This window comes from Alosa sapidissima, chromosome 15 (assembly GCF_018492685.1).
Source record: "Alosa sapidissima isolate fAloSap1 chromosome 15, fAloSap1.pri, whole genome shotgun sequence".
In the NCBI taxonomy this organism is placed as follows: Eukaryota; Metazoa; Chordata; class Actinopteri; order Clupeiformes; family Clupeidae; genus Alosa; species Alosa sapidissima.
In genome coordinates, this window is record NC_055971.1 from 18,592,516 (window position 1) to 18,616,771 (window position 24,256).

General features: G+C 43.8%; 2 protein-coding genes and 4 non-coding genes across 6 annotated transcripts in view; all 6 read right to left on the reverse strand.

Annotated features, from left to right (window-relative positions):
* Positions 1-5,756, reverse strand: part of traf4a (tnf receptor-associated factor 4a) — a 38,251-nt gene extending 32,495 nt beyond the window's left edge. Inside the window, exon 1 of the mRNA XM_042063781.1 lies at positions 5,185-5,756. Within this exon, the coding sequence (XP_041919715.1) occupies positions 5,185-5,327 (143 nt within the window). The 5' untranslated portion in view covers positions 5,328-5,756. The remainder of the gene's footprint in view (positions 1-5,184) is intronic.
* A 1,131-nt stretch (positions 5,757-6,887) lies between these two features.
* On the reverse strand, positions 6,888-20,813 carry nek8 (NIMA-related kinase 8). The gene is made up of 15 exons (XM_042063780.1): positions 20,745-20,813; positions 20,126-20,331; positions 18,910-19,142; positions 18,638-18,769; positions 18,124-18,332; positions 17,772-17,851; positions 17,208-17,395; positions 15,715-15,862; positions 14,094-14,170; positions 13,136-13,253; positions 12,629-12,779; positions 10,953-11,116; positions 10,573-10,725; positions 9,442-9,600; positions 6,888-7,634 (listed from the first exon to the last, which is right to left on the reverse strand). The coding sequence occupies exons 1-15, from the start codon at positions 20,789-20,791 to the stop codon at positions 7,606-7,608; spliced, it is 2,094 nt and encodes a 697-aa protein (XP_041919714.1). The 5' UTR covers positions 20,792-20,813; the 3' UTR covers positions 6,888-7,605.
* On the reverse strand, positions 14,518-14,589 carry trnae-uuc. Its single transcript has one exon. It is a non-coding gene; the product is annotated as a tRNA-Glu (tRNA).
* trnar-acg lies at positions 14,806-14,878 on the reverse strand. Its single transcript has one exon. It is a non-coding gene; the product is annotated as a tRNA-Arg (tRNA).
* Positions 15,080-15,151, reverse strand: trnah-gug. Its single transcript has one exon. It is a non-coding gene; the product is annotated as a tRNA-His (tRNA).
* On the reverse strand, positions 16,659-16,730 carry trnah-gug. Its single transcript has one exon. It is a non-coding gene; the product is annotated as a tRNA-His (tRNA).
* Positions 20,814-24,256: the final 3,443 nt, after the last annotated feature.

Consider the following 24,256-nt stretch of genomic DNA (forward strand, 5'->3'; position numbering starts at 1 on the left):
TACCCAGTAAAACACACCCTTACAATGGACAAGGGTCAATTCATTGGTCTTTAATGAAGACACAGTGAGGCACTGTCTACTTTGGATGAGCAGAGGACCAGGGATGTCTGTATATGCTACTGCTATCTAGGGCCTTATCAATCAAGCCCTCTGTTTCCTTTCAGTTGACTTCATTCAGCATGGGGCCATGAAAAAGGATAAAGAGGTGATTTAGTAGAAAAGAAAATGAGGAAAAAGACAAAAGAAAAACAAAGAGGAAGACGAAGACAAAGAAGAAAAAGAAGAAGTGAAAAGGAAGAAAAGGAGGAAAAAGAGGAAGAAAAGGAGGAAAAAGAGGAAGAAAAAAAAAGGAAGATGGGAAGGCAAAGGAAAGAGAATAAGAAAAAGAAGGGAAAGGAGAGAAATAAAGGTAGATCAGAAGAGTCCCTCTGACTGCTGTGGAACAGAGGCGGCAGATTTGAGGCAGGCACAGGGGGCGCGTGAGGAGGCGGCAGCTCAGCCAGCAGGGCGGGAGAGAGCCAGGCCCAGAACGCCGTGTTGTCACGGGGATAATAACTGCCCCCATTAGCCTCGTATCCCCTCAGCAGGACGTGCCCCCGCGACAGGGGTATACTCGGCAGCCCCAGCAATGAGACTCGTGACGGCTTTTTGGGGGCAGAGCGAACCAATTATGCGTCTGTCGAGAGGAGAAACTGCAGTCTCATTCCCGGCGCGAGCCAGGGCATCGCCGCTTCAACACCGCCACCGCTCTAGCCGAAAGATTTATGACTTAATATACTCTCCTGCGTGTGGTCTCCCCTCAACTTGGACCCTTCTGCCTCTTCTCCCGATTACACTGTGGATGGCTGCTACGCCGCATACTGCTGTGATCCACTCAGGCTTTACCACGCCAGAGAGAGAGAGGCAGCAGCAGCAGCAGCGATCCAATTCCTCTGCGCTCAAAGTTCGCCCAGGCCTGCAGAGTTATGGGTTTGCAAGCAAGCTGCGGAGCGGGCGGCACGTGAGTCAGACACTTGATTGCGGCGGAGATAAGGGACTCGAGGGCTGGCCGCTGTTTGCTCCAAGGTCGCAGCCATCTGTGCATGGGTGGGGTCGGGCCTTGGCCGAGGGCTGCGGTTTTATTTACTCCTTGCGCTCCCACTTTGGTGGAAACACGGCCCATTAGCACAAGGGATTCATAAACAGTGGCCGATGCCAAAGGCAGGGAGTGGAAGACGGTGTTGCAAGGCTAAACCTTCACATGTCTAGAGGCAGGCAGAGGCAGTCTCAAAGCTGATCAACAGCATGTCATGAATAAATACACATGCACACACACATACACACACGCACAAACACCTGTTTGTGCATTCCTCCTAACAACACCTTGTGATATCTCTGTGTGCGTGACAAGCCAAGCTGAAATGGAGGAATCCAATTCATATGGCATAAATACCTAGTGACTCATTCACATCTCGAAAGTGTAGTTTCCTCTAGGAGGGAGAGGGGGTGTCAAAGAAGATCAGCGTGTAGTTGAAGCCTGTGGAATCTCTTTACACTGCGAGAGAGCACGTTGGCAAGCCTCAACTGATCACATAGTCAGAGGTAATAGACGGGACTAACTCACTGTAAGCACACCATGATAGGATAGCGTACAAACTTTACTCACTAAGGCAGATCAAGATAACCTTTGCTTGGATAAACTCACGTTGCCAGGTCTAGCCACTCAGTGAGTTGGCCATGCATTTCAGCAGAGAAAGAGATAAACGAGAAGAATAAAAATTCATTATCAGTCAGGATTTCTTTCTTGAACAGCAGCGATCTGCAATCTGAAACCCATCTATTGTGGACGAGGTTGCTTTTCTACACTCTGCCGCAGGCACCACGTTGATGACTGTGTTGATGTGAGATTTGTAGCATCATGAAAATCTGTGTTTAGACCATGAGGAGGGGCTGCCATCTTAACATCTGAGCGACTGACAAGCTCATCGGAGACTGAAGAAGGCTGTCTATGCCGCTATGCGTGGGTTGCTTCTCCTTTTTAAAATGCTCCATTATGATATAGCCAGTTAAATAAAGGCTTTTTAAATATTTTTGAAGAAGAGTGCCTTGGATTTCCCTTTTTCTACACTACTATTCCCGACCCCAAAGAGCACCTTCAAACATTTTTTGAACTTCCTGAGCACCCTGGATTTCTTTGTCTTCCAAGCTCGTCGGAGACTCTATTTGTGTGCTCTATACTCGGCGGCGGCGGCAGTTGTCACACTTGCCACAGTAAGGACAGGCATGAACAGTAGTGACTTACTGCTTTGGAAAGGCAATGTGTGCTTGCGAGAGTTAACATTCTGGGCAAGCCAAGGGATGATTAACTTTCTCTGTCTTTCAGCGTTGCTCTTCTCAGGAACTCAACCATCAGTCAGTCATCCCCATCAGTCAGTAGCACTGTCCTTTGTTTTGGTGCTTGAGATAAACACAGTTTACAGATACAGCTCGCTATATCACTGAGAACAACTTCAGATGCTATATATTATCGCTACAATAGATTTATAAAAATGTCATTCCATTTCTTTTTTCTCTCACAACCACACAAACAAACAAGCACACACACACACACTCAAACACAGTCATGCCCTGCTATGCACAGGTCTAACACAAACCAACACCTTGGGGGCTTTTATACAGGAGCTGGAGTTTAGTGGGTCAATCTCAGCCTCAGACGTGACCGCCAAGGCGTGTGAACATCTGCAGCTATATTTGACTGAAGGTCAAACATGCCACATAGCTGCCACCAGAGCCCTTATCTCTACAATGCAGGGTGTCAACACTGCCTGTGTTTACACCGTATCACTCCTGCTGATGCCTTTATGGGGGGAGACAAAAGGCCTGCCATGATTGTGAACACTGAACAAGGCACGGCCCTAGTGAACACGAGAGGGCAAAGGAACCGGTTTGGCAAGTTTATGCTATGTTTGGGTTGATGTGACAGTGACACATAAGTTGGTGAACTGAAAGGAATGGCCTTGATTCTCCAGTGACACTCATTAACTTCCGAGTGAAAGAAAGGTAGTGGAATTGCCAAAAGGCAAGCTTGTCCCATTGATTCCGAACACTAATGTGACCATTACAATGAGCCAGGTCAATAGAGTGTTGTTAAGCATTAAAAGATGGGGGGGATTGTAAGAGGCACGTGTGTGTGTGTGTGTGTGTGTGTGTGTGTGTGTGTGTGTGTGTGTGTGTGTGTGTGTGTGTGTGTGTGTACAGTTACCGAGGCCCAAATGACTTCTGAGGCAAAGGTCTTCTGGTCCCTGGACACTCTGGTGTAGAGTGTGGCTACCCGACCCGAGCCCGACGGGCCGGGTCGGGTTCGGACAAATATTTAGAAATTGTAGTCGGGTTCGGTTCGGTTTCGGACACATGGGGGCGATATGCATTGGAAGCTTTACATTTAAATTCCTTATTATGTTGGGTAACCAACAGGTCTGCTTTACATGATGCAAACGTTTGTTTTTTGAGAATAGTAAGTAAAATAGAGAATAGTAGTAAAATGTAAAAAAGACCTAATAGCTTTCTTCCTGTGTGCAAGATTTGTTTATCGTGACAACGCATTTCAGGCATGCCGCCTGAAATGCACACGCGTTGTCACGTCTCACGACTACATAAACAAAGGTTGTGCACATCGCACATAAGCACAATCTTGGGTGACGTTAAAAAAAAGTTGTTAGCCTATCAGGAGATTTTAAGATTATTTGCGTTGCAAGCTGTGGTAAAGACATAGGCTATAAGGTCGTCTCGTTCAACTGGATGAGGATTTCCTCGAGTTGCCCCAATTAACGTCGATGCTGCATATGGATCAGTGACAGAGGCACTGTAGTTTCAACGACTGTTGCAGTTCATTTTTAAGACTTTTTGTCAATGGTAAGACAAAAATTCTATTTAGGCTATGCTTGCTTGGGCCTCTTGTGTTAATGTGCGCTGTGTGTGACCTGCGTGCGTGTACGCGCTCATCTGATTCTGTAGACAATTTGTTGTGTGTTCCGTTTAATGGGCTAAAAAGAGAGGCTATCCACAAACGTGAACGTTTAATCACTAGCATGGGAATAACTGAGGCATCATCTGCGTCGGGCTCGGGTCGTGTTCGGACATAAAAATGCCTGTCGGGTTCGGACCGAAATTTGCGGCCCGATCCGCACTCTACTCTGGTGCCCTGGTTTCAATAAAGGAATCCCACAGTAATCCCCACTCACCCCCTTCCAGCTCCCAGCAAACCCCCCAACACCACCACCACTGCCCGCCCCCTTGCTCCCATCCCTGCTGCCCAGCCACAGCCTCCAGGCAGTAACGTCAGCCAGAGGTTGGGACCTCTTTTGCCTGGGTGAGCGATCACATGCATACACACACACACACACACACACACACACACACACACACACAAACTCTCTCTCTCTCTCTGTCTCTCTCTCACACACATAGGCCCCTATGCAAGCACACCCACGTATACCACCACCACACACCCACAGCAAGCCCAGGGAAAAAATATGTGGGCTCTAAATATGACTGTCAGCTCATTGTCTTCAGACCCTAAAGTAGGCCTAATAGCTTGCATGTGTCAGGGCAATGAGCAAGAGACACTGAGACACAGACAACTGCCAAAGACCTTTTCAAACATTAAGCCTAACACAACACACTGCAAAAACGCCAAGTAGCCTATGTTGAGAATCAACGAGTAGGCTAATTACTGATAAAACATACACACCCACATCTATTTAAATGTTTATATTAGAACTGGCTGATTTTGGACATTCTACATTGGCTGTCATCTGACAACAAGGCGTTTACACCATATTCGTTGGCTATGTAGGCTAGATGAAGTAGTCTACACAGCAGGATTAGAGAAGATATTTTTCAAAAGGAAAGTGGATTTTATGGATGACTGGAAGAAAATATGTGACTGCAGACGCCAGCTGTAATAGAACCAGGAAGATATGCTAATCTCAAATCATTTGACTTGCAAATATCCATTTTATTAATAATATGCATGTTTATACAGCTCTACTTTATCCAGAAACAGGCGTAGGCTATGCCGTATTATCTGCAGCAGGCCAACCCTTCAGATCGTCATCAGCTTCCAGTTGTTCAACTTTTCCCTCTTTCACACTTCTTTGATTCAGGCGGCCGATTGTCAACATAAGGCTGCGAACAGTGGCTTACCTTAAGAATTCTTGTAGACAGGTGTCACAAAATCGGTGTCCACACGTTGAAACCTGGACGGGTTCTCGCATCGCCTTGCTGCACAGTGGACATTGAAACCGTCTCTTGGGTTTCTCCAGAAACTTGTAATCAAACCCCGGCATTGTTGCTGCTCAATAAGCAGGGTGATATGTTTATTTTCAAGACTGTTTTGTCTTGCCTTCGATTCCCCACCGTTTCGCCGGGGAGCTGTACGAATATGTCCACGGTTTACGCTGTCAGAGTCCGTCTCTGTGTCTACCTCTTATTCAAGTCCATCCGTCGGAGACAAATGGATTCTCTTCCGATTCCTGGCACTGCTTTCACGTCTCTCTCTCACGTCGCCGGTTTATGTTGCTGTATGCATGAAAGGGTTAAGACGAGAGTCGCCGTTAAAGATAAATTCTAGCCGTATAGAAATATGTCCGTGAGCACGACTGACAAGTGTGTTATCAGGGCTATTCAGTAAAAAAAAAAGCCAACCGAAGAGATGCGGTGGATCAGACCGCTCAGACGACCAGCTGAGGTAAAACTGACAGTCTATGTAGACAATGCCAAGCAGTGCATCCCATCTGTTTAGGTAGACCTAGCCACGCCTCTCACAGAGTGGGAGGGGTCACATTTAAATCCCATTGACCGTCTGTTTTCGGATCTCTAGGGCAGCTCAATGCCAATAGGCTACAGCCTGCGGATTCTACTGAAGATCTAGCATCAACTCAGTAAAAACATATTTTATAAGCTCATTCAGTAATGACTGATAATAGTCCCAAATCAATCGACAATAAGCAACAAGAATTTGCAAAGTGTATTGCGCTGGCCCTTGGTCTATCCTTTGTTTAGTCATGATAATTTCCTTTCCTCTCCCCTCTCCTTTAATAGCAAGTTATTATGCATCACATTAACAGAAGAGTGAAACATGACGGATGATATGTATTTCGTGCTTAAAGGTTCTCAAAATCGAACACATCCAATAAGCCTACACCACACAATAACAATTAACTTGAATCACTAATTAGGAAGAGGTCTCCCTCTAGCGGTGACGTAAACATATTTGCGTTCGACCAGTAAGTATTGAGTTCATTTAATTTCATCGTAGATATAGGCCTATATTTTGTATACTTTTTTAATTAAAAATGAAAAAGGCAAAACTATGACGTCGTACTTTAAGGTGAAAAGCGTCATTGGTAAATGGAGGAGGTGCACTGCAACCATTGGTACTGCTCAGACATTACGTCATCAAAAAATGATAGCCCAGTATCTTTGCTTGTGGCACAACACAGTGGTAGAAGTATATGGGGAAAACACACTTTTCCCTTCAGTTAAATCCTTCCACACAGCTTCTCAAGATTCTCCTTGTAAAGGTTATAAAATGATTGAAATGGTTGAAATGCCTCATAGGGAATTTCTCAGTGGCATATTGATGTAATACAAGTTCACTTCTAAGAATAAATGTGTCAGTTTGCCAACATGTTGCAACTCTTCTGGAGGCTAGAAAGACATGCAAAAAATATCCTTGAGAGAGAGAGGCCGAATATCTGCTTAAGTAAGTCCTAAAACAGGAGCACAAGGTTCTCAATATAATTACTTTACTGAATGACCAGAACTATGTCATAAACAAAGCTGTACCTGGTAACAGACAAAAAACAGTACTGGAGAGAACTGACTCACCTGACGAATAACAAACATTTGTCATCATAAATAATGTATTTAAATGTTCATAGTTGATTTAGCAGTGCCTCTTTGGTATGAAACAGATGATGTTACAATAAAGTCCCTTTACATGGTAATACTGTTGCCACTTACATAGCATTCACATACTAGTTCAGTTAATATGACATTCAAAAATCTGTGCACTTAAATGTGGATTTCCAAACAGAATGGCATAATTGTCATTAAACAGGTCACCACTGTATTAGTATTAATGTAAATATCAGTGCCTGCAAATTTACATATGAAAGGCAGTTAAAGTCTGTTAGGAGCATGACTCCCCTCCCTAACTCCCTTACTGCCATGCTTACACCTGCCCAGACAGTTCCTCTTCCTGGGATGGGAGCCTAAAATGGCAACCTTGTTTGTGAGAAAATCACCCATTTCCTCTTCAACAAAAGCCATTATTTACCTTTCACACTTCCATTACGTGAGGCTTCAAACCTGTATTTACATTGGTCTTGTGAACCAAACACAACTAGCCCTTTAGTTGTGTAGTGCAATATTTTAATTTTTCAGTTTTGTCCCTGAAAATATCTGATACCATTAAACCTAACATGATCGGGCCCATGGCTTAACACTCATCAACAATTAAGTGTTTTCCCAAAACAGACACAGCGTGATTCTACGTGTCTGTTTGTCCTTCATGCTGCATTTGTCCTCTCTGCTTTCGATTCGTCGTCGTCATCACAGGGGTCACTTTGGTACAGACTCTTCAAACAGAGCTGGGGAGAGGAGAGGAGAGAAGGAAACAAAGAAGAGGTGAGATCCAACATTGCCAATTGCAACATTACATCATGACACCCCATCGGTGGCGTTACATCACATGGGCTGCAACTCATTTTCATTCTCATAGTGAAAGAATGACACCCTGACTTCCTCGTAATCACTGGGATGGGTGAGAACACTTCAAAGGGACTGTTGCGAAAGACAGGAGGAAACTTCAGCAAAAGCATGACATCTATTCAGCTCCAAAGCGTCTCTCTCTCTCTCTGTCTCATAGTTAAAACTATGCAGGTCTTTTAAACGGATTACAGAAAAAAAATGCAAGTCGAAAAAAGAGGGAGGGATGAGCCGAACTGGATAAATATTTCACTTAGTTACAGCGCTGGGCTCAGTCACATACAGCTCTGCACATTCACGTGTCACCAGTCCAGTGGATTACAGAGCCATCCTTTCCTGAGGATTTTTGCCCCTGTAATCTTCCTTTAAACCTGCATGATGCATCTATTTCAAATGTGGTCAGGATGGAGGGATGGAGGGAGGGGGTGAGGGAGGAGGGAGAGGGTCAGGCAAGCAGGCCCGATTTTAATCCACCACTCAGTTCAATACATTCAGATGTTACTATATTATTGTTATTATTATTATTATTATTATTATTATTATTATACCATTACCTAACCATAGATGATAGAGCAATGTCCTACTGAGTGCTGCTGTGCGTAAGCTGGGTGTATTTTCAAGTAGCACAGTGACACAGACTACAACATGTAGCTATAACATCAACCCCCCCGCCAAACCATGAGCATGTATTTAGGCTATACATGATGATTCATTCTACATGTATGAGACCTTACAAGACTTTACTTGCATTGAAAGTAATGACATCAAGCACTTAATTGCCAATGCAACACAATGCGACTGAATGTCCTGATACAGTATCTCCATTAAGTGTTACATTGATCCACATGTACTTTTAATGATGTAGCAGTTATTCAGGATCCTTAAAGCACAAAGCTATTGGATGTCGTGAGACGGTTTCTGATTGTCAGAGGAGATTACACAGCATGATGAGCTACCATATCCTAGTCTAGCACTGAGACTCGATAGGTCACCTACACCATGCTTTAGCTCAGCAGGCTTAGCAACATTAGGGACACGCATCTAGGGTGCTCTAGTTCTCTGTCTCTTTCTCAATCTCTCTGTCACTTTTGGATATGAGCTGACTGCTGCATGCGTGGTGCCCCCCCCCCCCCCCCCCCCTTTTCCTCCCACCTTCTCTGCAGTCTAACAAGCTAAATGCGACCAGCACCCTCCTGCTGTTCATTTTGTATTGCCTTTCTCGTATTAATGAAAGAGCTGCACACACAGGATTGCCTCATCCCTGACTTAATTAGGCAGAGTTTCTGTCAACCCCCTTCGGGCAGCATGGGGGACACAAAGGCAGCTCTAAGACTAAAGCGCAGTTGCCCTGCCCAAATTGGCCTGAATGGGAGGAGGGCTACAAAGAGTCAGACTGACACTAAAAGGGGCAATTACACACCTCTTTTGTTTGAGGAGATGTCTCATTTGGTTCGAGCCACTCTTCTGAATTTTTTTTTTTTTACAAGGTGATGAGCGTCATACGACTTCAGTTATGAGCGTTTCCAGCCCTGAAGAATGGCCTATTCCTGTGCCGTCGCTGGTCTTTTTTTTTCTCTCTCTCTCCTTGTCTATTTTTGAGAGGTCGAGGTATCTGATTTCCTGCTTTCTCAAAGATACTGCGTTATTATGCAACAAAGGGGTGCAAAGCAAGAATGAGTGAGACATTACGTTTCACCGCCAGGAGGGTGTTGCCATGACAACAAGCCACCGAGGTGACGGTGAATGGATGGGTCTCGTCAAGCTGAACTGCCTTTGGTATCCCAGAATCCTCCTCTTTCCTGCCCAGGCGACCGCGAGCTCCCTTCCCCCAGGTGTAGACCTCCCCATCTACAGGCAAAACAGGGAAAATACAGAACAGGCAGATGAAGAGTGAAACACACAATGGGATGAAATCATCATGTTTACATATGGGGATTAACCAGGCCTCAACTGTTGATAGAGTGCAATGTATACGTAGAATAGAATATACAGTGCAATATATAGAGCACAGCAAACAGTGCAATATGTTGAATATAGTAAAGAAAACCACTGCTTCTGTCATTAACAAACACATATTCTCCTCACTCTCTCTTTACCAGTCTTCTACTCCCCACTCCACTGATTTGTAAAACCCTGACGAATTTAGACATGACAGATATTCTTGTGTCTGAGCCACACACAACAGACTAGAGGTACAAAGTCTTCCCTGGAAACACAATGAGTGTCTTCAGAGGCCACAACCCGGTTTTAGACCCCAGCTGGTTGCGGAGCTGACCTCTGACCTTTGACACCTATGGCACCTTTTACATCATTATTGGAATGTCTGTTCATTGTTCTATGTAGTAAAAAGGAACCCTCTTTCTATTGATTCCCCTCATGTTCTCAAAAGACTGGCTCGTTGCTGTCAATCTTGTGTGGGTGATTTCTGCATGGTGAACAATGGAATTGGGCATCCTTTTTGCTTATTTGAAATATTTCTTTTGCAGAATTTTCCACTTTCCACTTTTCCACTAGTTATTTAAGCATTCTCATGAAATGCTCATGAAGTAAGCCTTATTTTATAAACACTTAATAGACACATACAGTTTTCTCTTTTTTTGTTCAATTATGTATATCGTATGTGGATTTTAGATTGCATTGGGGTCAGTTAGGCAAAAAGGACACATAATATTGTTGGATCATGATTTCATGATCATGATTGGTTTATCCACTACTGTGCATGTCATGAGAGAGAATCACTGATGCATTCAGAAAACAAAATCTAACACGTGCTGTTGCTACACCAAATCTTAGCTTGTTTGTGGCAGCTGTGTGTCTTACCAGCTCCGATGGCCAGGGTGAAGGCGTCTCCGCAGGCTGCCCTGGTGATGCCCTGGAGCTTGGGCACCACGTACGGCACTCTGCTGCTACGCCGAGAGTTGCAGCCCAGCTGGCCGTGCTGGTTACTGCCAAAGGTCAAGCACTGGCCCTTCTCTAGGCAGAGGAGAGAAACAGGACAAGAGGCGTAAGGGATGATCGGTACCCTGATACAGTGGACTTCAATATTTGAGATGCTGGAGTTGTGTTTAATCTCAAAACTCAAATATATATATATATATGAACAGATTTACTGTGGAAAATAATGAAGTATGACCATTGCTTCCATCTTTGTCATTCCAATTTACAAGGTTGTCAGTGATATGCGAAAAATCAAGCCGCACCTGTGACCGCAGCAGAATGGGACGTTCCTATATCAATGTAAACAATCTTCTCCACACTCAGAGGAGCTGATTGGATGGGACGGAATGCTTGGACCTCTTCCAGCTGATCCGGGGGGACAGGCTCCTCTATTCCAACTATTTGGTCCAGCCCGAGCTTGTTGAACCTGAGAGGGGCGAGAGGGGGATACAGTACCTTTAGGAGTAATCAGTCATCCAAAATCTGAAATGACGTGACGTAGGCATGCCTGGCATCAGTGGAAGCCCGGAAGATGGATGCTATGATTTCTCTCTTTTAAATAAGAGAGAGAAAACAAGCTGTTTGCAGTCACGGCGGTTTATACTGTCAGCAAGAATACCAGACACAAGCTGATGTGAAACAGGGCATCTGAATCCAATATGACAGGCAAATAAGGATCCATTCAAAAGCAATTACTGTCACCACTAGGGAACAATCCACATCCACATCTATCTATAAATATGGACAACAGATTCAAAGTTAACTTCTCAGGCACAATAACGATAAGAGAACAGCTGAGGACAATGTCATGCACATGGTAGATCACCGGTTTGTTTCAAAACAGTTAAAAAAGAAAAACAGACTATTGGGAAATATCAGTGGCATAGTTTCCATGTCTTTCAGTACACCAGGTGCCTCCTCATCATCACCATGGAAGGCTGACGGAGGGCGGTGTGGTGAGGGGGAATTTCCTGCTCTGAGAGGGAATGTCCAGCGAGAGAAGACGTAGGAATGCCCAGCAGTGAGATGCAGTGCGTCATGACCAGGAAGTGCCTCTCACTGGTGTGGAATCTGTCCAGCCGGTGCCATCTCCCCTGAGCACTAAACCACTCATAAGTCTCCTCCTCATCCAACTAGCACTGCAGCATGGCAGTTCAGTGTTCTAGAACCTTCTACAACGTCTGTGTACCTCAACACCATGACACATGTTATCCTGCCCGACACATGGGCCAATCAATCCATCAATCCTGAGAATATTAAAAATGTGATGGAATTATTGTTCAATTGCAATGGAAAGTGACTCTGTGGGTAAACTGCATTCTGCGGTTGCAGCTCAGACCTAGGTCAACTGTACAGGTGAACACTCCCTAAGTCAGCACTGAGGCAGGCCTGTAATGAGTTAAGGGTTCCACGTCGGATAGTCATACGTACAGAATGCAGTCTGACTGCATGTGAAATGAAGAGGAGAAAGAATGTACTGCTGGCACACTTCACTTTCTTGCACTGCAATGCATGCATGACACCGATACTGATGCATGATAGAGAGAGAGAGCAGTTTCATTAGGGCAGAGCTAGGCATAGCCAGCCAATTCAAACAATGTCACTTTTGTGTGCAAGTTACTGAGAATAAAAGCTTGACTTAAGCCTCCGGGGAACAATGGCATTGTGAATCAGACAATGCTCTCAGACAACAAGGGATACATGCGCTTCATTAATTAATCACAAAACAAAATGGGATTATACACAAATGATAGACATATAACTTTTGGTAAACAAAATCTAAACGTGAGGGAACAATGCATGATTTCGACTGGTATATGCATGAGACATGAAGACCTCATCATTTGATTTCCTTTTCCTAAGTCATCCTGCTTTGTCGCATACATGAGGGTGACCGTCGAGTGACTCTTGCGGTGTCGGCGGAAGGCCGAGAGCTCACCTGTTGCTCCCGCAGGCGAGGATCTGCTGCTGCGTGCTGATGATCATGGAGCAGTCCACCCCACAGAGCACGTTCTGGGCCTCAAAGTCGGCCGGCACGCTCACCTGCTGCGGGGTGTTGTGGGAGTCCTGGTTGCCCAGCCCCAGGCGACCTGCAGCGGAAAGTGTCCCCCAGAACCACGTGGGGTCACACACAGTCACATGGTGCAGAGGAAGGGCTATGACACTTTTGGCTGAGGGCAGTGCCATCAGTGAGTCTTTGTCCTACGCTTACATTTGTCACACATTGTTTGTTTTTTTACTGTCACACATTGTTTTTTTTTGTTTGTTTTTTTTAAAGTCACACGCCCTATGCTACCTAAGGGCAAACATGATGTGATCAAAACAAACACTTTTAATGTTAAGAGTTGGTTCAGGATAGAAAATGATCAGGAATCAGGAGTCAAAGTGAATGAAATGAAATCAGAAGCAGGCATTGTGAAGAGGAGAAGAGGTCTCTTGTGTTTACCGTTATCGCCACGGCCCCAGGAGAAGACCTCTCCCTCGTTGGTCACGGCCAGGATGTGGGAGGCTCCGCAGGAGACCTGCACCAGCTCGTAGCCCAGCAGGGCCTCCACAATCTTGGGCTGTACACACACACACACAGGATACAACTCAGTCCAGGCAGAGCAGAGGCCTCTCTCCATATACGGTCTCTCCCTTTCTCTCTCTCTCGTAGCCCAGCAGGGCCTCCACGATCTTAGGCCACACATACACACACACACACACACACACACACACACACACACACACACACACACACACACACACACACACACACACACACAACACACAGGATAAAACTCAGTCCAGGCAGAGCAGAGGCCTCTTTCCATATACTGGGCCTCCATGATCTTAGGCACACTCAAGACTCAGCTCAGTCAAAGCAGAGATCTCTCTCACTCACTCTCTGCTCTAAGACCATTTCCAGGCTTTTTTCCAGGCTTGCTGATTAATTTCCTGAACATGCTTTCTAGTTACTATGCCATTCATGATGTGATTGAGGATGACTGGACTGAACTGGACTGAACTGTGTAGCAAGATGATGAAAAGAAAGTCAATAGATTACTGAACGCCTGAGTTAGAATGTTGTTAATGTTTAACTTCTGTAGGATCAAGACTATGGTCTTTTTTCTATTATTCAGTATCTTTCTGGTGAAATCAGAATCTTAAAAAAGATTTTTAATCAAATACATACAGTATTGTACGGTATTTATACAATAGATAAAATGTAAAATGTAACTGTAAAATGTAATTTTCTATCATTTTACTACGTCTGGAAAAATGTTTTAATTGCACACTTTCTTTTCAGAAATGCCAATGAACCGTAACACTCCGTATGATGAACAGTAAGACTCTCAGCTGCATTTTAATGGGGGACTTTCAATCTTCATAAATGTCACCACAGCCCATCTGAAGCAATTTACCTGCGTCACGTCGTTAAAACTCCCGTGCCCAAGGCATCCGTTGCTGCCACTACCAAATGTCATGATGATGCCTCGGTCTGTTGAGAGGCAACAAATTAAAGGAGATTAGCAAGACTATTACTGCATGAGCACAGGGGCACAGATGTGGTCATGTATATGTATATCAACATTATGTCAACCGACACAAAACAAGCCATTTTAATCCCAAACAAGAGATTTAATCCAGTAATCTAATCTCGGACTATGCTAAATGAAGTGGGAGTGGGTGACAGAGAGATGATCAGAGAGGCATTTAATCTCGCATTATTCACAAGTGGTGCCAGTGGATGTGTAGTACTATGAATCACAACTAGGGCTGAAGAAAAAGGTTTGGTCAAGGTAGAGATATCGACACACTGTAAAAACTGCAACACCTAAAAAATCTTTCCCATACCGGGAGTCGAACCCGGGCCGCCTGGGTGAAAACCAGGAATCCTAACCGCTAGACCATATGGGAGAGGCTGCTTAAAGGGATGAACAAATGAGCCACATGCAGTTGGGGACTTCAGTCTGACCACTAGAGGGGAAACAGCAGTTCTAGATCATCTTGTGCCTCGTAAAAAAAGAAATCAATTGCCCTCTGACACTTGAGTTATAGAGTTCCACAGCCACAGCAACGAGAACACAAAGCATCAACTTTCACACGTGGCAGACTTTGGCAGAAAAGGTCAGCCGAGCCAGCCAGGAGTCGAACCTAGAATCTTCTGATCCGTAGTCAGACGCGTTATCCATTGCGCCACTGGCCCCGACAGCAAGTGCAAAGTCCCCCCCACAGGAAGTCTCTGGATTGTGTAACACGAGCCTCACGAGAGCAGCAGTGAGGCACAGACACAGTGGCTCTCTCTGCACTGTGCTTGTACTGAGTTCCCCGGTGCTGTAGCACTGACAAACTTCACAGAAATGCCTCCTAGACTTGAGGACAAAACTCCAGCAGTTTATATAAAACCTGCCGTGACCCGGATTCGAACCGGGGTTGCTGCGGCCACAACGCAGAGTACTAACCACTATACGATCACGGCCAGCCACTGTCAGAGACACTTACGGAGTTGCCAGAGACCCGTTAAAAAATTATCTCTGTGGTGTAGTATTATCAGTAGTTGTTAACTTTGCCTATTAGTAGTTTCTCTGTCTAAGCTCATTTAAAATATATTTCAGTGAGAAGACATTCCAGGAAAGTGAACAAGCAGAAAATGCAGAAACAGTGAGCAAGTGGCTTTGTTTGCATGAAAAAGTGAAATTGAAAGTACCGCTTTGACTTCCTGCTTATAGTCCATAGTAGAAAAACGCACGCATGAGAAAATACTACTTCGAAATTAGCAATGACATGACAATACATATTATATTATATTACATTACATTATACAGTATTATATACAAATAATATGGTACTTATTTTATGTTAATTTATTTACAGAATTATTTATCACATCTCTATGGTAAGCCTCACTTCAACCTGGTGCCCCTTTCACAAGTCTTCCCTTGTCTTTTTTGCTTTTATCTACTTGCTTTGTAGTACTTCTGTCTTTGCTTTTACATCCTTTGTAACACTTAGGCAGCCTGAATAGAGTGAGAAATATCTCACCAGTCAGACAGGCGGTGAAGAGGTCTCCACAGGACACAGAATTGATGGTGACCCCAGACTGTCCCTCCAGGAAGCGGGATATGAACATGGGCTGCATGTGGTCCACAGCACCGGGCAGGCAGGGGTCATCTAACCCCAGAGACGGGGCCTTACAGAGGACATGTTTATGTTTATGTTTATGTTTATGTTAATGGTAATTGGCAGACGCTTTTGTCCAAAGCATGATGATACATGGGGAACCGCAATACTTGCCCTTCATCAGTTGTACCGTATATGAGCACTACATTAGTTAAACATATTAGTTTCAAATAATGTTGGAAAGTCTACTACATTAAGCATAATAGTAATAATAACACCAATATCAATAACATTACAATATCAAATATCAACAATGAAAAAAATGTGTTTTCATATGAACAAATACTTTGTAAGAGAATTAATTAAGTTGAACAGATGAGTCTTATATTGAACATTTAACAAAATGACACATTTCATAAACATGATCTGCTTCCCAAAACCACATCAAATCATGGTCCTAAGGTAACTTCATTATCATTACACAATACAAGAATTTGTATTTCATGTCCTACTTGTTATGGGGACTCTCACAACTCAGATCTCTCTACCTCACCACCTAAACCAACTGCCTTTTACAATGAACACTGACCTGACCGCAAGTCCTATATTCAAATCCATGCAAATCATGACATGTTTTTCAATTAAACCCCTGTCTGGAATTGTGTATGGTGTATGTAACAGAAGCCCCACGAGAGCAGAGAAGAGCCACATACAGCAGCGAAGAGCCACATACAGCCACAGAAAAAGCATGCTGTGGGTCTCTTTGCACTGTGCTCAGAGTTTGCCTGTGCTGTAGCACTGACAAATTTCACAAAAATGGTTCCTAGACCCCACAAATGAAGTAAACACCAAAGCAACATAAAACATGCCGTGACCCGGATTCGAACCGGGGTTGCTGCGGCCACAACGCAGAGTACTAACCACTATACGATCACGGCCAGCCACTGTCAGGTGACAGTTACTAGGGTGCCAGAGTCCCCTCAGAAAGTATCTCTGTAGTGTAGCATTACGAGTTGTCATTTTAACCTTGCCTGTTCAAAATATCTCTGTCTAAGCTCATTTCAAATACATTTCAGAGGACATTGAGAAGACATTCCAGGAAAGCTAACACACAGGAACATGCAAAATCAGTGAGCCAGTATCTCTTTGCATGTATGAAAAAGTGAAATTGAAAGTATTAAACCACTGCCAGGAAGGGTGTAATAGTGTACGTAAGTTCCACAAGAGCAGTGATGAGACACTATGGTGTACAGTGAGATATCTTTGAGTTCCATTGCTAATACCGCTACATCAAAGAGAACCAAGGATCAAGCTTAAGCTGGCCTCTAAAGCACATTGAGACACATTCTCTTGTTATGGCGCTATATAAATTAATCTTGAATTGAATTAAATTACTAGATGACCCTGGCACTGACCTCCCAGGTAAGCAGGCGGCCTGACTTGGTGACCCCCATCTTCTGGGTGCGGCCCAGGGACACCTCCAGGACCTCTGTGTTGAGCATGGGGAGCCGGAGTGGGGAGGAGATACCACTGCCCCAGGTGTACACGGATGACTGGGGAAGAGAGTGCATCATCTTACTGGGGCCAAGGCCCATCAGGCCATCTGCAGAGAGAGATGGAGAGGGAGAGGGAGAGAGAGAGAGAGAGAGAGAGAAAGAGACAGAATGTCATGTTTGGTGTAGTATGACAATAAAACGATTTCAGGTATTCCCATTATACTAAACTTAGATTAAGTTTACCATGCAGTGTATAGTGTAGTATACATTCAATCAGTATTTACAATCAGAGAGTTTGTTATGGTGCTTGGTTACCACCTCACTGTACGAGCGGAGATACAAGAATAGAGCACTTGGTAAAAAAAAAGAGAATGGCACCTTTGTCCTACTGTTGCAAAACCATTTCTTTCATGTGTGTCAGAAGTAGTTTTGTCTTAAGAACTGTTGCAAAACAGGAAATGAGAACACAGTGTCAGCACCTACCACGTGTCCGGGTTCCGGCCACACGCCCCCCTGGTCTGCCATGAGCACCCGCTGGTACAGTAGACAGTGGCTTCTCAATCCTGTGGTCAACATTAGTCACGGCAACATTAAAATACTATACATCACTTTGGGTAGAAGTATCATGCATGCTACATAGGTATACATCCCATAACTTTGTTGTTGTTAGCCCTTTGCTCTACCCGTGGTGCCACAGGTAAACTGGTAGAAGGGGAAACAGGGTCAGGCTAATCCTTTGCTTACTCGGCATAATTAAGTGTTGCTATTTCTCGGCTGAACCTCGCAGGTTGCTGTGGCAACCGTGCGGCGGTGGCCATGGAGACATCCTCCTCACCTGCGCATTTTCACGTTGCCCACGTCGGTGTGGAGGTTGAGCAGAGGGCGGATGCAGACGGGGTGGGCCATGATCTCGTTGAGCTGCGGCCGCTTGGAGGGGTCCAGGTTCAACATGTTGAGGATGAGCTGCCGCAGTTCGGGGCTGTAGCGATCCGATATCGGCGCGAAGGTCCCACTCATGATCTTCAGGACCAGGGCCGGCAGGTTCTGCAAACAGAGAAGAGTGGATCCAGTGTGTGCATTTGTGGGAGGTTTTTTTTTTCTTCCAAAACTGGTTAATGTAGTAAGTGGCACTCGTCCTCTAAGATGCTGATGTGATTTTTCGTGTTTTTATGCTACTTTGCCATTCAACTGTCCATCATGCTGATAAGATATGAAATAGTCCGATGACGATCTGACAGTTTGAAATCAGCCATCATAATTATTCATATTCATGCGACGATTTGACCATTTGAAATTAGAGGGGGAAACAAAGACTGAGATTGACCAGGCATGGAAGACGCCTTTCTTACTGCAGCTTCAAAAGCTCTCTTCAAGCTGGCCAGTTCATAAAGCACACAGCCCAGGGCCCAGATGTCACTCTTCTGGTTGTAAGGCTTGCCCTCACACAGCTCTGGAGAGATATAGCATGGCGTCCCCACTACCTGTAAACAAAACAACCTAATTTAGTATTACAACAACAGCAAAACAATATCAACAGTAAACATAAGCTGCTTCACACAGTGGTAATAAATGAGTATTCTAATGTAGGTGTGTTGTAGAGCTCTAAGCTTTCATCACTCACAGTATAAGCCTTGCTCTTGCTGACAAGGATTTTGGAGATCCCGAAGTCCCCAATTTTGACAATCATCTGGTGTTTGTCCAGCAGGATGTTTTGGGTCTTCAGGTCCCTGTGTAGAATGAGTTTGTTGTGCACGTGATACAGAGCCAGCAAGATCTGCACAAAGAAGTGCAGGATGGTGTCTTCATCCAGCAGGGAGTTGCAGCGTTTCTGAATGTAATCAGCTAACGTCCCACCTATATGCAAAACACAAAGAACACCGACACAAAACAGATGGTGGTATTGGTTAACAGACAGGCAGACATGCCGATAAACAGAGAGTACAACTACAGTAATACAGACTAGGTTGAATGTATTGAAAGAATGCTTCATATCTTCGTTGAATGTGAAATTAAAAGCAATTGTCTCATGTATGGCTGCATACCTTTGATATGTAAAAGGGCAAAGCAAAGAAAGTTTGAAAAGACAAAAAGCCAAAGAAAACTTCCAAGGTGAACTCTGAGGTCATGAATGTTATATGGCACAAAAGTAGCGAAAGTTAAACTTAATTGCTACAGTTGATCCATGAGTCAGATCTGCTACAAAATATCATGGGTTTGTCCTTGAGCCAGGCTACACCTTTCCACCAAATTTCCTGGAAACCAGGCCAGACAGAAGGATGGACGGATGACAGAAAAAACACACAGAAGAAAAGAACACAATACCTATTTTTTAGGAACAGAGGAGGTTCTGTCATGTTTTGTTGCTGCTGTGCTGTGTCTGCCCCAGGGTGCCTTGAAGCTCTGAAGGGCACAATGAAATCTCTAGACTAGAAGGCATCCTGGAGCGAAACATACAGCCCAGTGTCAGAAAGCTCAGTCCCAGTCACATGCCATGGGTCCTCCAACAGGGTAATGACCCGCTCCAGACCCCAACGCTTTATAATATCTTGATGACAACTGTAACTGGCACAGGGAAGGCTCCAACAGCTTAGTGCCTATGGCTGAATGAATTGTACACAGTGAGCTAATATTACTGCACATAGTATGAGTGTTGTCTGATGTCGTGGTAATGCTAGATATTTGGATGTTTGGATATGGATAAATGGATATTTGCTTGCATTTTCCCACAGGACAACTGCAATAACCCTGTAGGCAACCATGGACAAATCCCTTGGCAAAATGAGGTAGGCCTAGTATTATGTGTCATTATATGCTATCCATGAAGACGGGTGAACTACCTGGCGCATATTCCATTGCTATCATGAGCGCTTTGTCTTCGAGAAAATTCTCATAGTACTCAATTATGTTAGGGTGGTTGAGTAATTTGAGAACTTGGCACTCGTTCTGGGCTGCCAGACGTTCGTCCCGCGTCATCTGCTCCACCGGAATCTCTTTCAGGATTACCAGGGCCCCATCACTGCGACGCCGACAAAGGTGCACTATACTGTACGAAGGGAAAGTAGGGCGTGTGAAAAATAATATTGTAACGTTACAAAAGCAAGGGAAAGAGATGATGAGACAGACAGACGACGTTATACCACGAACAACTACAAATAAGTTACTTTTTTATCGACAAGAGCCGTTGTTTTGCGGAAATGTTAAATAACAAAGTAACAAATTATGTCTTGTTTGATAAATGTGCAGCAACATTGTCAATAGGTGTAAGACTTGGCTACACTGTAACCATACATGCCACGTCTGTCCTTGCCATTGCATGCATTGCTGCAGCAGCACGATAACAAAACTTTTAGTAGCCTAACGATAAAGTTGTATTTCTCTTCTCAAAGGAATAAGTAGCGTACTCCTACCATATTTTAATTCTCTGTTGGTGAGATATGTTATGTTAATTTAAATTACCCGAATGCGCCTCTTCCAACTACTTTTATTTTTTCGTACTTCTCCATCGTCTTGTGAAAATCTGGAAAATCTCTGCTGTATCTAGGCAACACTTCCTCTGCTCCTACAGGAAACACAGAGGGACAATTGCAAAGGCGAAAAATCTCACTTCCAAATTTGACTGTAATACATGGAGTGGGTGAATGCTTAGCCTATGTCGCGCAACAAACATAATCCTCTTTTGGAAAACATAGCCTACAGTGCGCCTAGTTTAATCCAAAAATGTTTCATTACAAAAAATAACAAGTGTGCCAAATAATGCCACAGAATATTCGTCACTTCAATTATTTTCTATAAAGTTGTGTTCCTCTTGTTCTCTAATGCACGCACACGCACACACACACACGCACACACACACACACGCACACACACATACATACAGAGACAGACAGACAGACAGACACAGAACTCCCATGGATGGAGCATTTTTAAGTGTTTTTAGTTTCAGACATGAAATGCTTAACTCAGAGTCCCAATGGATTGTCAATGCATAAAAATGCATACATATCATTTAGAGCACTGACACAAGGCTCAATCCTCATTCACATGCTGGGACAGAGAAGGATGTAAATGGTCTGACCCACTCCGATGACGACTCATTATTTGTAAACATAAAGTCATCAGTCAATCACCACTGGCACAGAGCCACATTAATCCCTGAATTACTAAATGGACAGCTGGCCAGACTGTGTTTTTCAACAGCTGACTAAAACCATGACCTTTTTATCCTAATGCCCATTGAATGGTGCACTATGCATTGATATTGGATGGTAATAGTAATGGATAAGAGGGTTACACAATTACAGGGAGACCAGGCCTTGCCGCTCTGTGCCTGGGCTGATTTATGATGTCTGTTGGTTTATTATCAGGTGTGTGTGGTTGGGTGTTTGTTTACGTTGACCTCCAAAGCACTCCCTAATTTTCCTACTGCTTCTTCCCATGCTGCTAGACTCCAGCAGAGGAGCAGCGAGCTGCTGCTGCTTTGCAGGTAAAACTGTCTAGACAGCCACAGTCACAGACGGTTTCCCCTTGGGCAAGGATAACTGCACAGACACAGAGAAGCTTTTGAAGACTTCTTTTCAAGCGCCAGTGAAGGCCTAAGAAAATAGCATCATGTCCCATGAAGGAAGAAGGACAAAACTTTGAGTCATAATTGGCTTCTGGGTAATGCTAAATTGAGCGGTTTGACTGTCACACAGTGCTCCATGACCATGATTGTGCTTTTAGTGTCACAATCCATAGAACACCACACCACTTCATAAAACATCATGAGGAACTTATTATCAATAAATTAAAAATTGCTGGCAGTTAGCAATACCTTGAAATACATTGAGAAACTGATCTTCAGATTGCTGAATGTAGTACAGAGGAGTTCATGTTGGAGGAAGGACATAGATCACCACACAAAAGGAAACATAAAAGGCCATTGATTTTTGTGTTGGAGGGTGTGTTGCTATGCACAAACAAGAGCAAAAGACTACAAGGCAAAAAGCTAAATAATCTAATTTTGCCTTTGTTCATAAAATGGCCTAAAATGAACAATGTGAAAATGAGACCTTGAACAGATGCTTTAGTATTATAGGTAACATAATATGAGAAAACTTGCATTTAAAGGCAGAGTCTGTGATACAGTTGTACAGTTGTTGATATTTGAGGTCAACAGTCGATAGAATTATGTCCCTCCTTCCCATGATCTGAAGTATATATGTGGTTGGCCGAAATTGTCTATTGTTTGGTCTGAGTCACCATGTTTGTTTGTTTAGTGTATGAGATTAGAATTGCAAGCTGGACCTTTAATGCGATGTTTTCACAAATAAACAATCTATATTTTCCCCTTGCTTAACAGTCAACTACAGCCTTTAGTGAGATAGGTTTGGTAAACATCTGGCACTCTGGCAACAACAGTCAACTCAATACAGAAAAAAAATGTGAATCACTTGTGCATGTGACAACAAACAAAAGAGTTTTTCGGCTCTTCGGTTTGTTTTGTCTGTGGGAGCTGTGTGGCTTTGTACATAAACTCGAACAGTTTCGGCCGTCCCGCATATTTCACAGCTTTATCGCCACACTCAGTTTCAGTCTCTCTATGCTTGATTGACAGTTCTGCAACATGATGCAGCACACAAAGCTAACATGAAGGGCAACAGTGTTTAAGGGAATATGGAAAATATGCAACTGGGCTGGTCTTTGGAATGAGGCAGGAAGTAAATAGGAAAGTTCTGCTTGGTCTGTCATTTAGAGAGAGTAAACAACGCGCTCAGTTTACATTAGAGGATGGGTGAAATGCATGTTAAATGTGCAAACCATTATGCTCCTTAACTGAAGTAACAGTTTATACTGAACTTTTTTATACAAGTTTTCTCTGACTCTGAAAGCCAAAAGAAAGGGGTTTACATGGAGTGTTCTGCATTCCAGGCAATATCCATGTTCTGGGATCTGCAGTATCATCAAAAGTTAAATAAATAATCTCTAAAAGTGTCAAACTCTGAAAGGTTAAAAGAAGAACCTTACTACCCATCCAGAAAAGTTTTAGGAAAACTCTCTAAGAATTGTATGATAAGGACTCTATTCTGCTCACACAAAGGTCACTGAAAAGTAATTGAGTATGTAGCTCAGTCTGTCAGTAAACCCTTCATTCTATAGCATTGCTTCGGGGCGTTGTCACATAAGCTCACATGGTCCTGTGTGAACTTTGCATACACTTACAGGTGCTTCTCATAAATAACAATGCTCAGATTGACAGGTGGCAAGGGCTATGCAGATGTTTAAACTTTCAGAATACTGAATGAAAAACCCCCTGATTTTCCTTCAGAAGCTTTTCTGAACTTCTCAGGTATTCATTCAATATTACTGGTAATGATAATCACCAGTAATGTTACCCTTAATGAGTAATCCCCCTTAATGATGTATAAGAGAAGTGATCAGATGTTACTATTGATTAAATGTCTCCTTACAGTGATCTGTTGGGTGAGGCAAAGAAAAAAGATTTCCTATCTCTGTCCTGTTTTGTCTGGGCTGTAATGGAACCCTTCCATAATGGAGGCTCGTGTAAGACTTCTCCTTTTTCAGGATATTTTCAGAAAATCTGAATCACCTACAGGCCTGAGGGCAAGAACCGCACAGAGCCGTACTGTTGTTCCTCAGTCAGAAGATATCAGCTTTTGTCTGTGGGGATACTGTGTGTGTGTGTGTGTGTGTGTGTGTGTGTGTGTGTGTGTGTGTGTGTGTGTGTGTATGAGAGAGAGAGAGAGAACTAAGTCATGCAGCATTGTTAACTCTTATTTCTCAAAGACAGAGACACAACCATGTAAGAGTCCTGGCTCAGGGCATCTAATTCTCAATGTTCAGTGAAGACACGAGCATGAACATGAGGTGACTCAGGTCTGAGGCTGGAGCAGCGAGTCCTCTCCTCCACACTATTCCCCTCCACACACTCTTGGAGGCTGGATTTACTGAGACAATTCCAAGCCTCT

Coding starts and splice junctions, on each gene's coding strand:
- nek8 (XM_042063780.1), bottom strand. CDS start 20,791: ATGGAGAAGTACGAAAAAATAAAAGTAGTTGGAAGAGGCGCATTCGG. Junction 17,852..18,123: donor GGCAACGTGAAAATGCGCAG/GTGAGGAGGATG, acceptor TGTTGACCACAG/GATTGAGAAGCCACTGTCTA. Junction 13,254..14,093: donor GTTTTAACGACGTGACGCAG/GTAAATTGCTTC, acceptor GTGTGTGTACAG/CCCAAGATTGTGGAGGCCCT.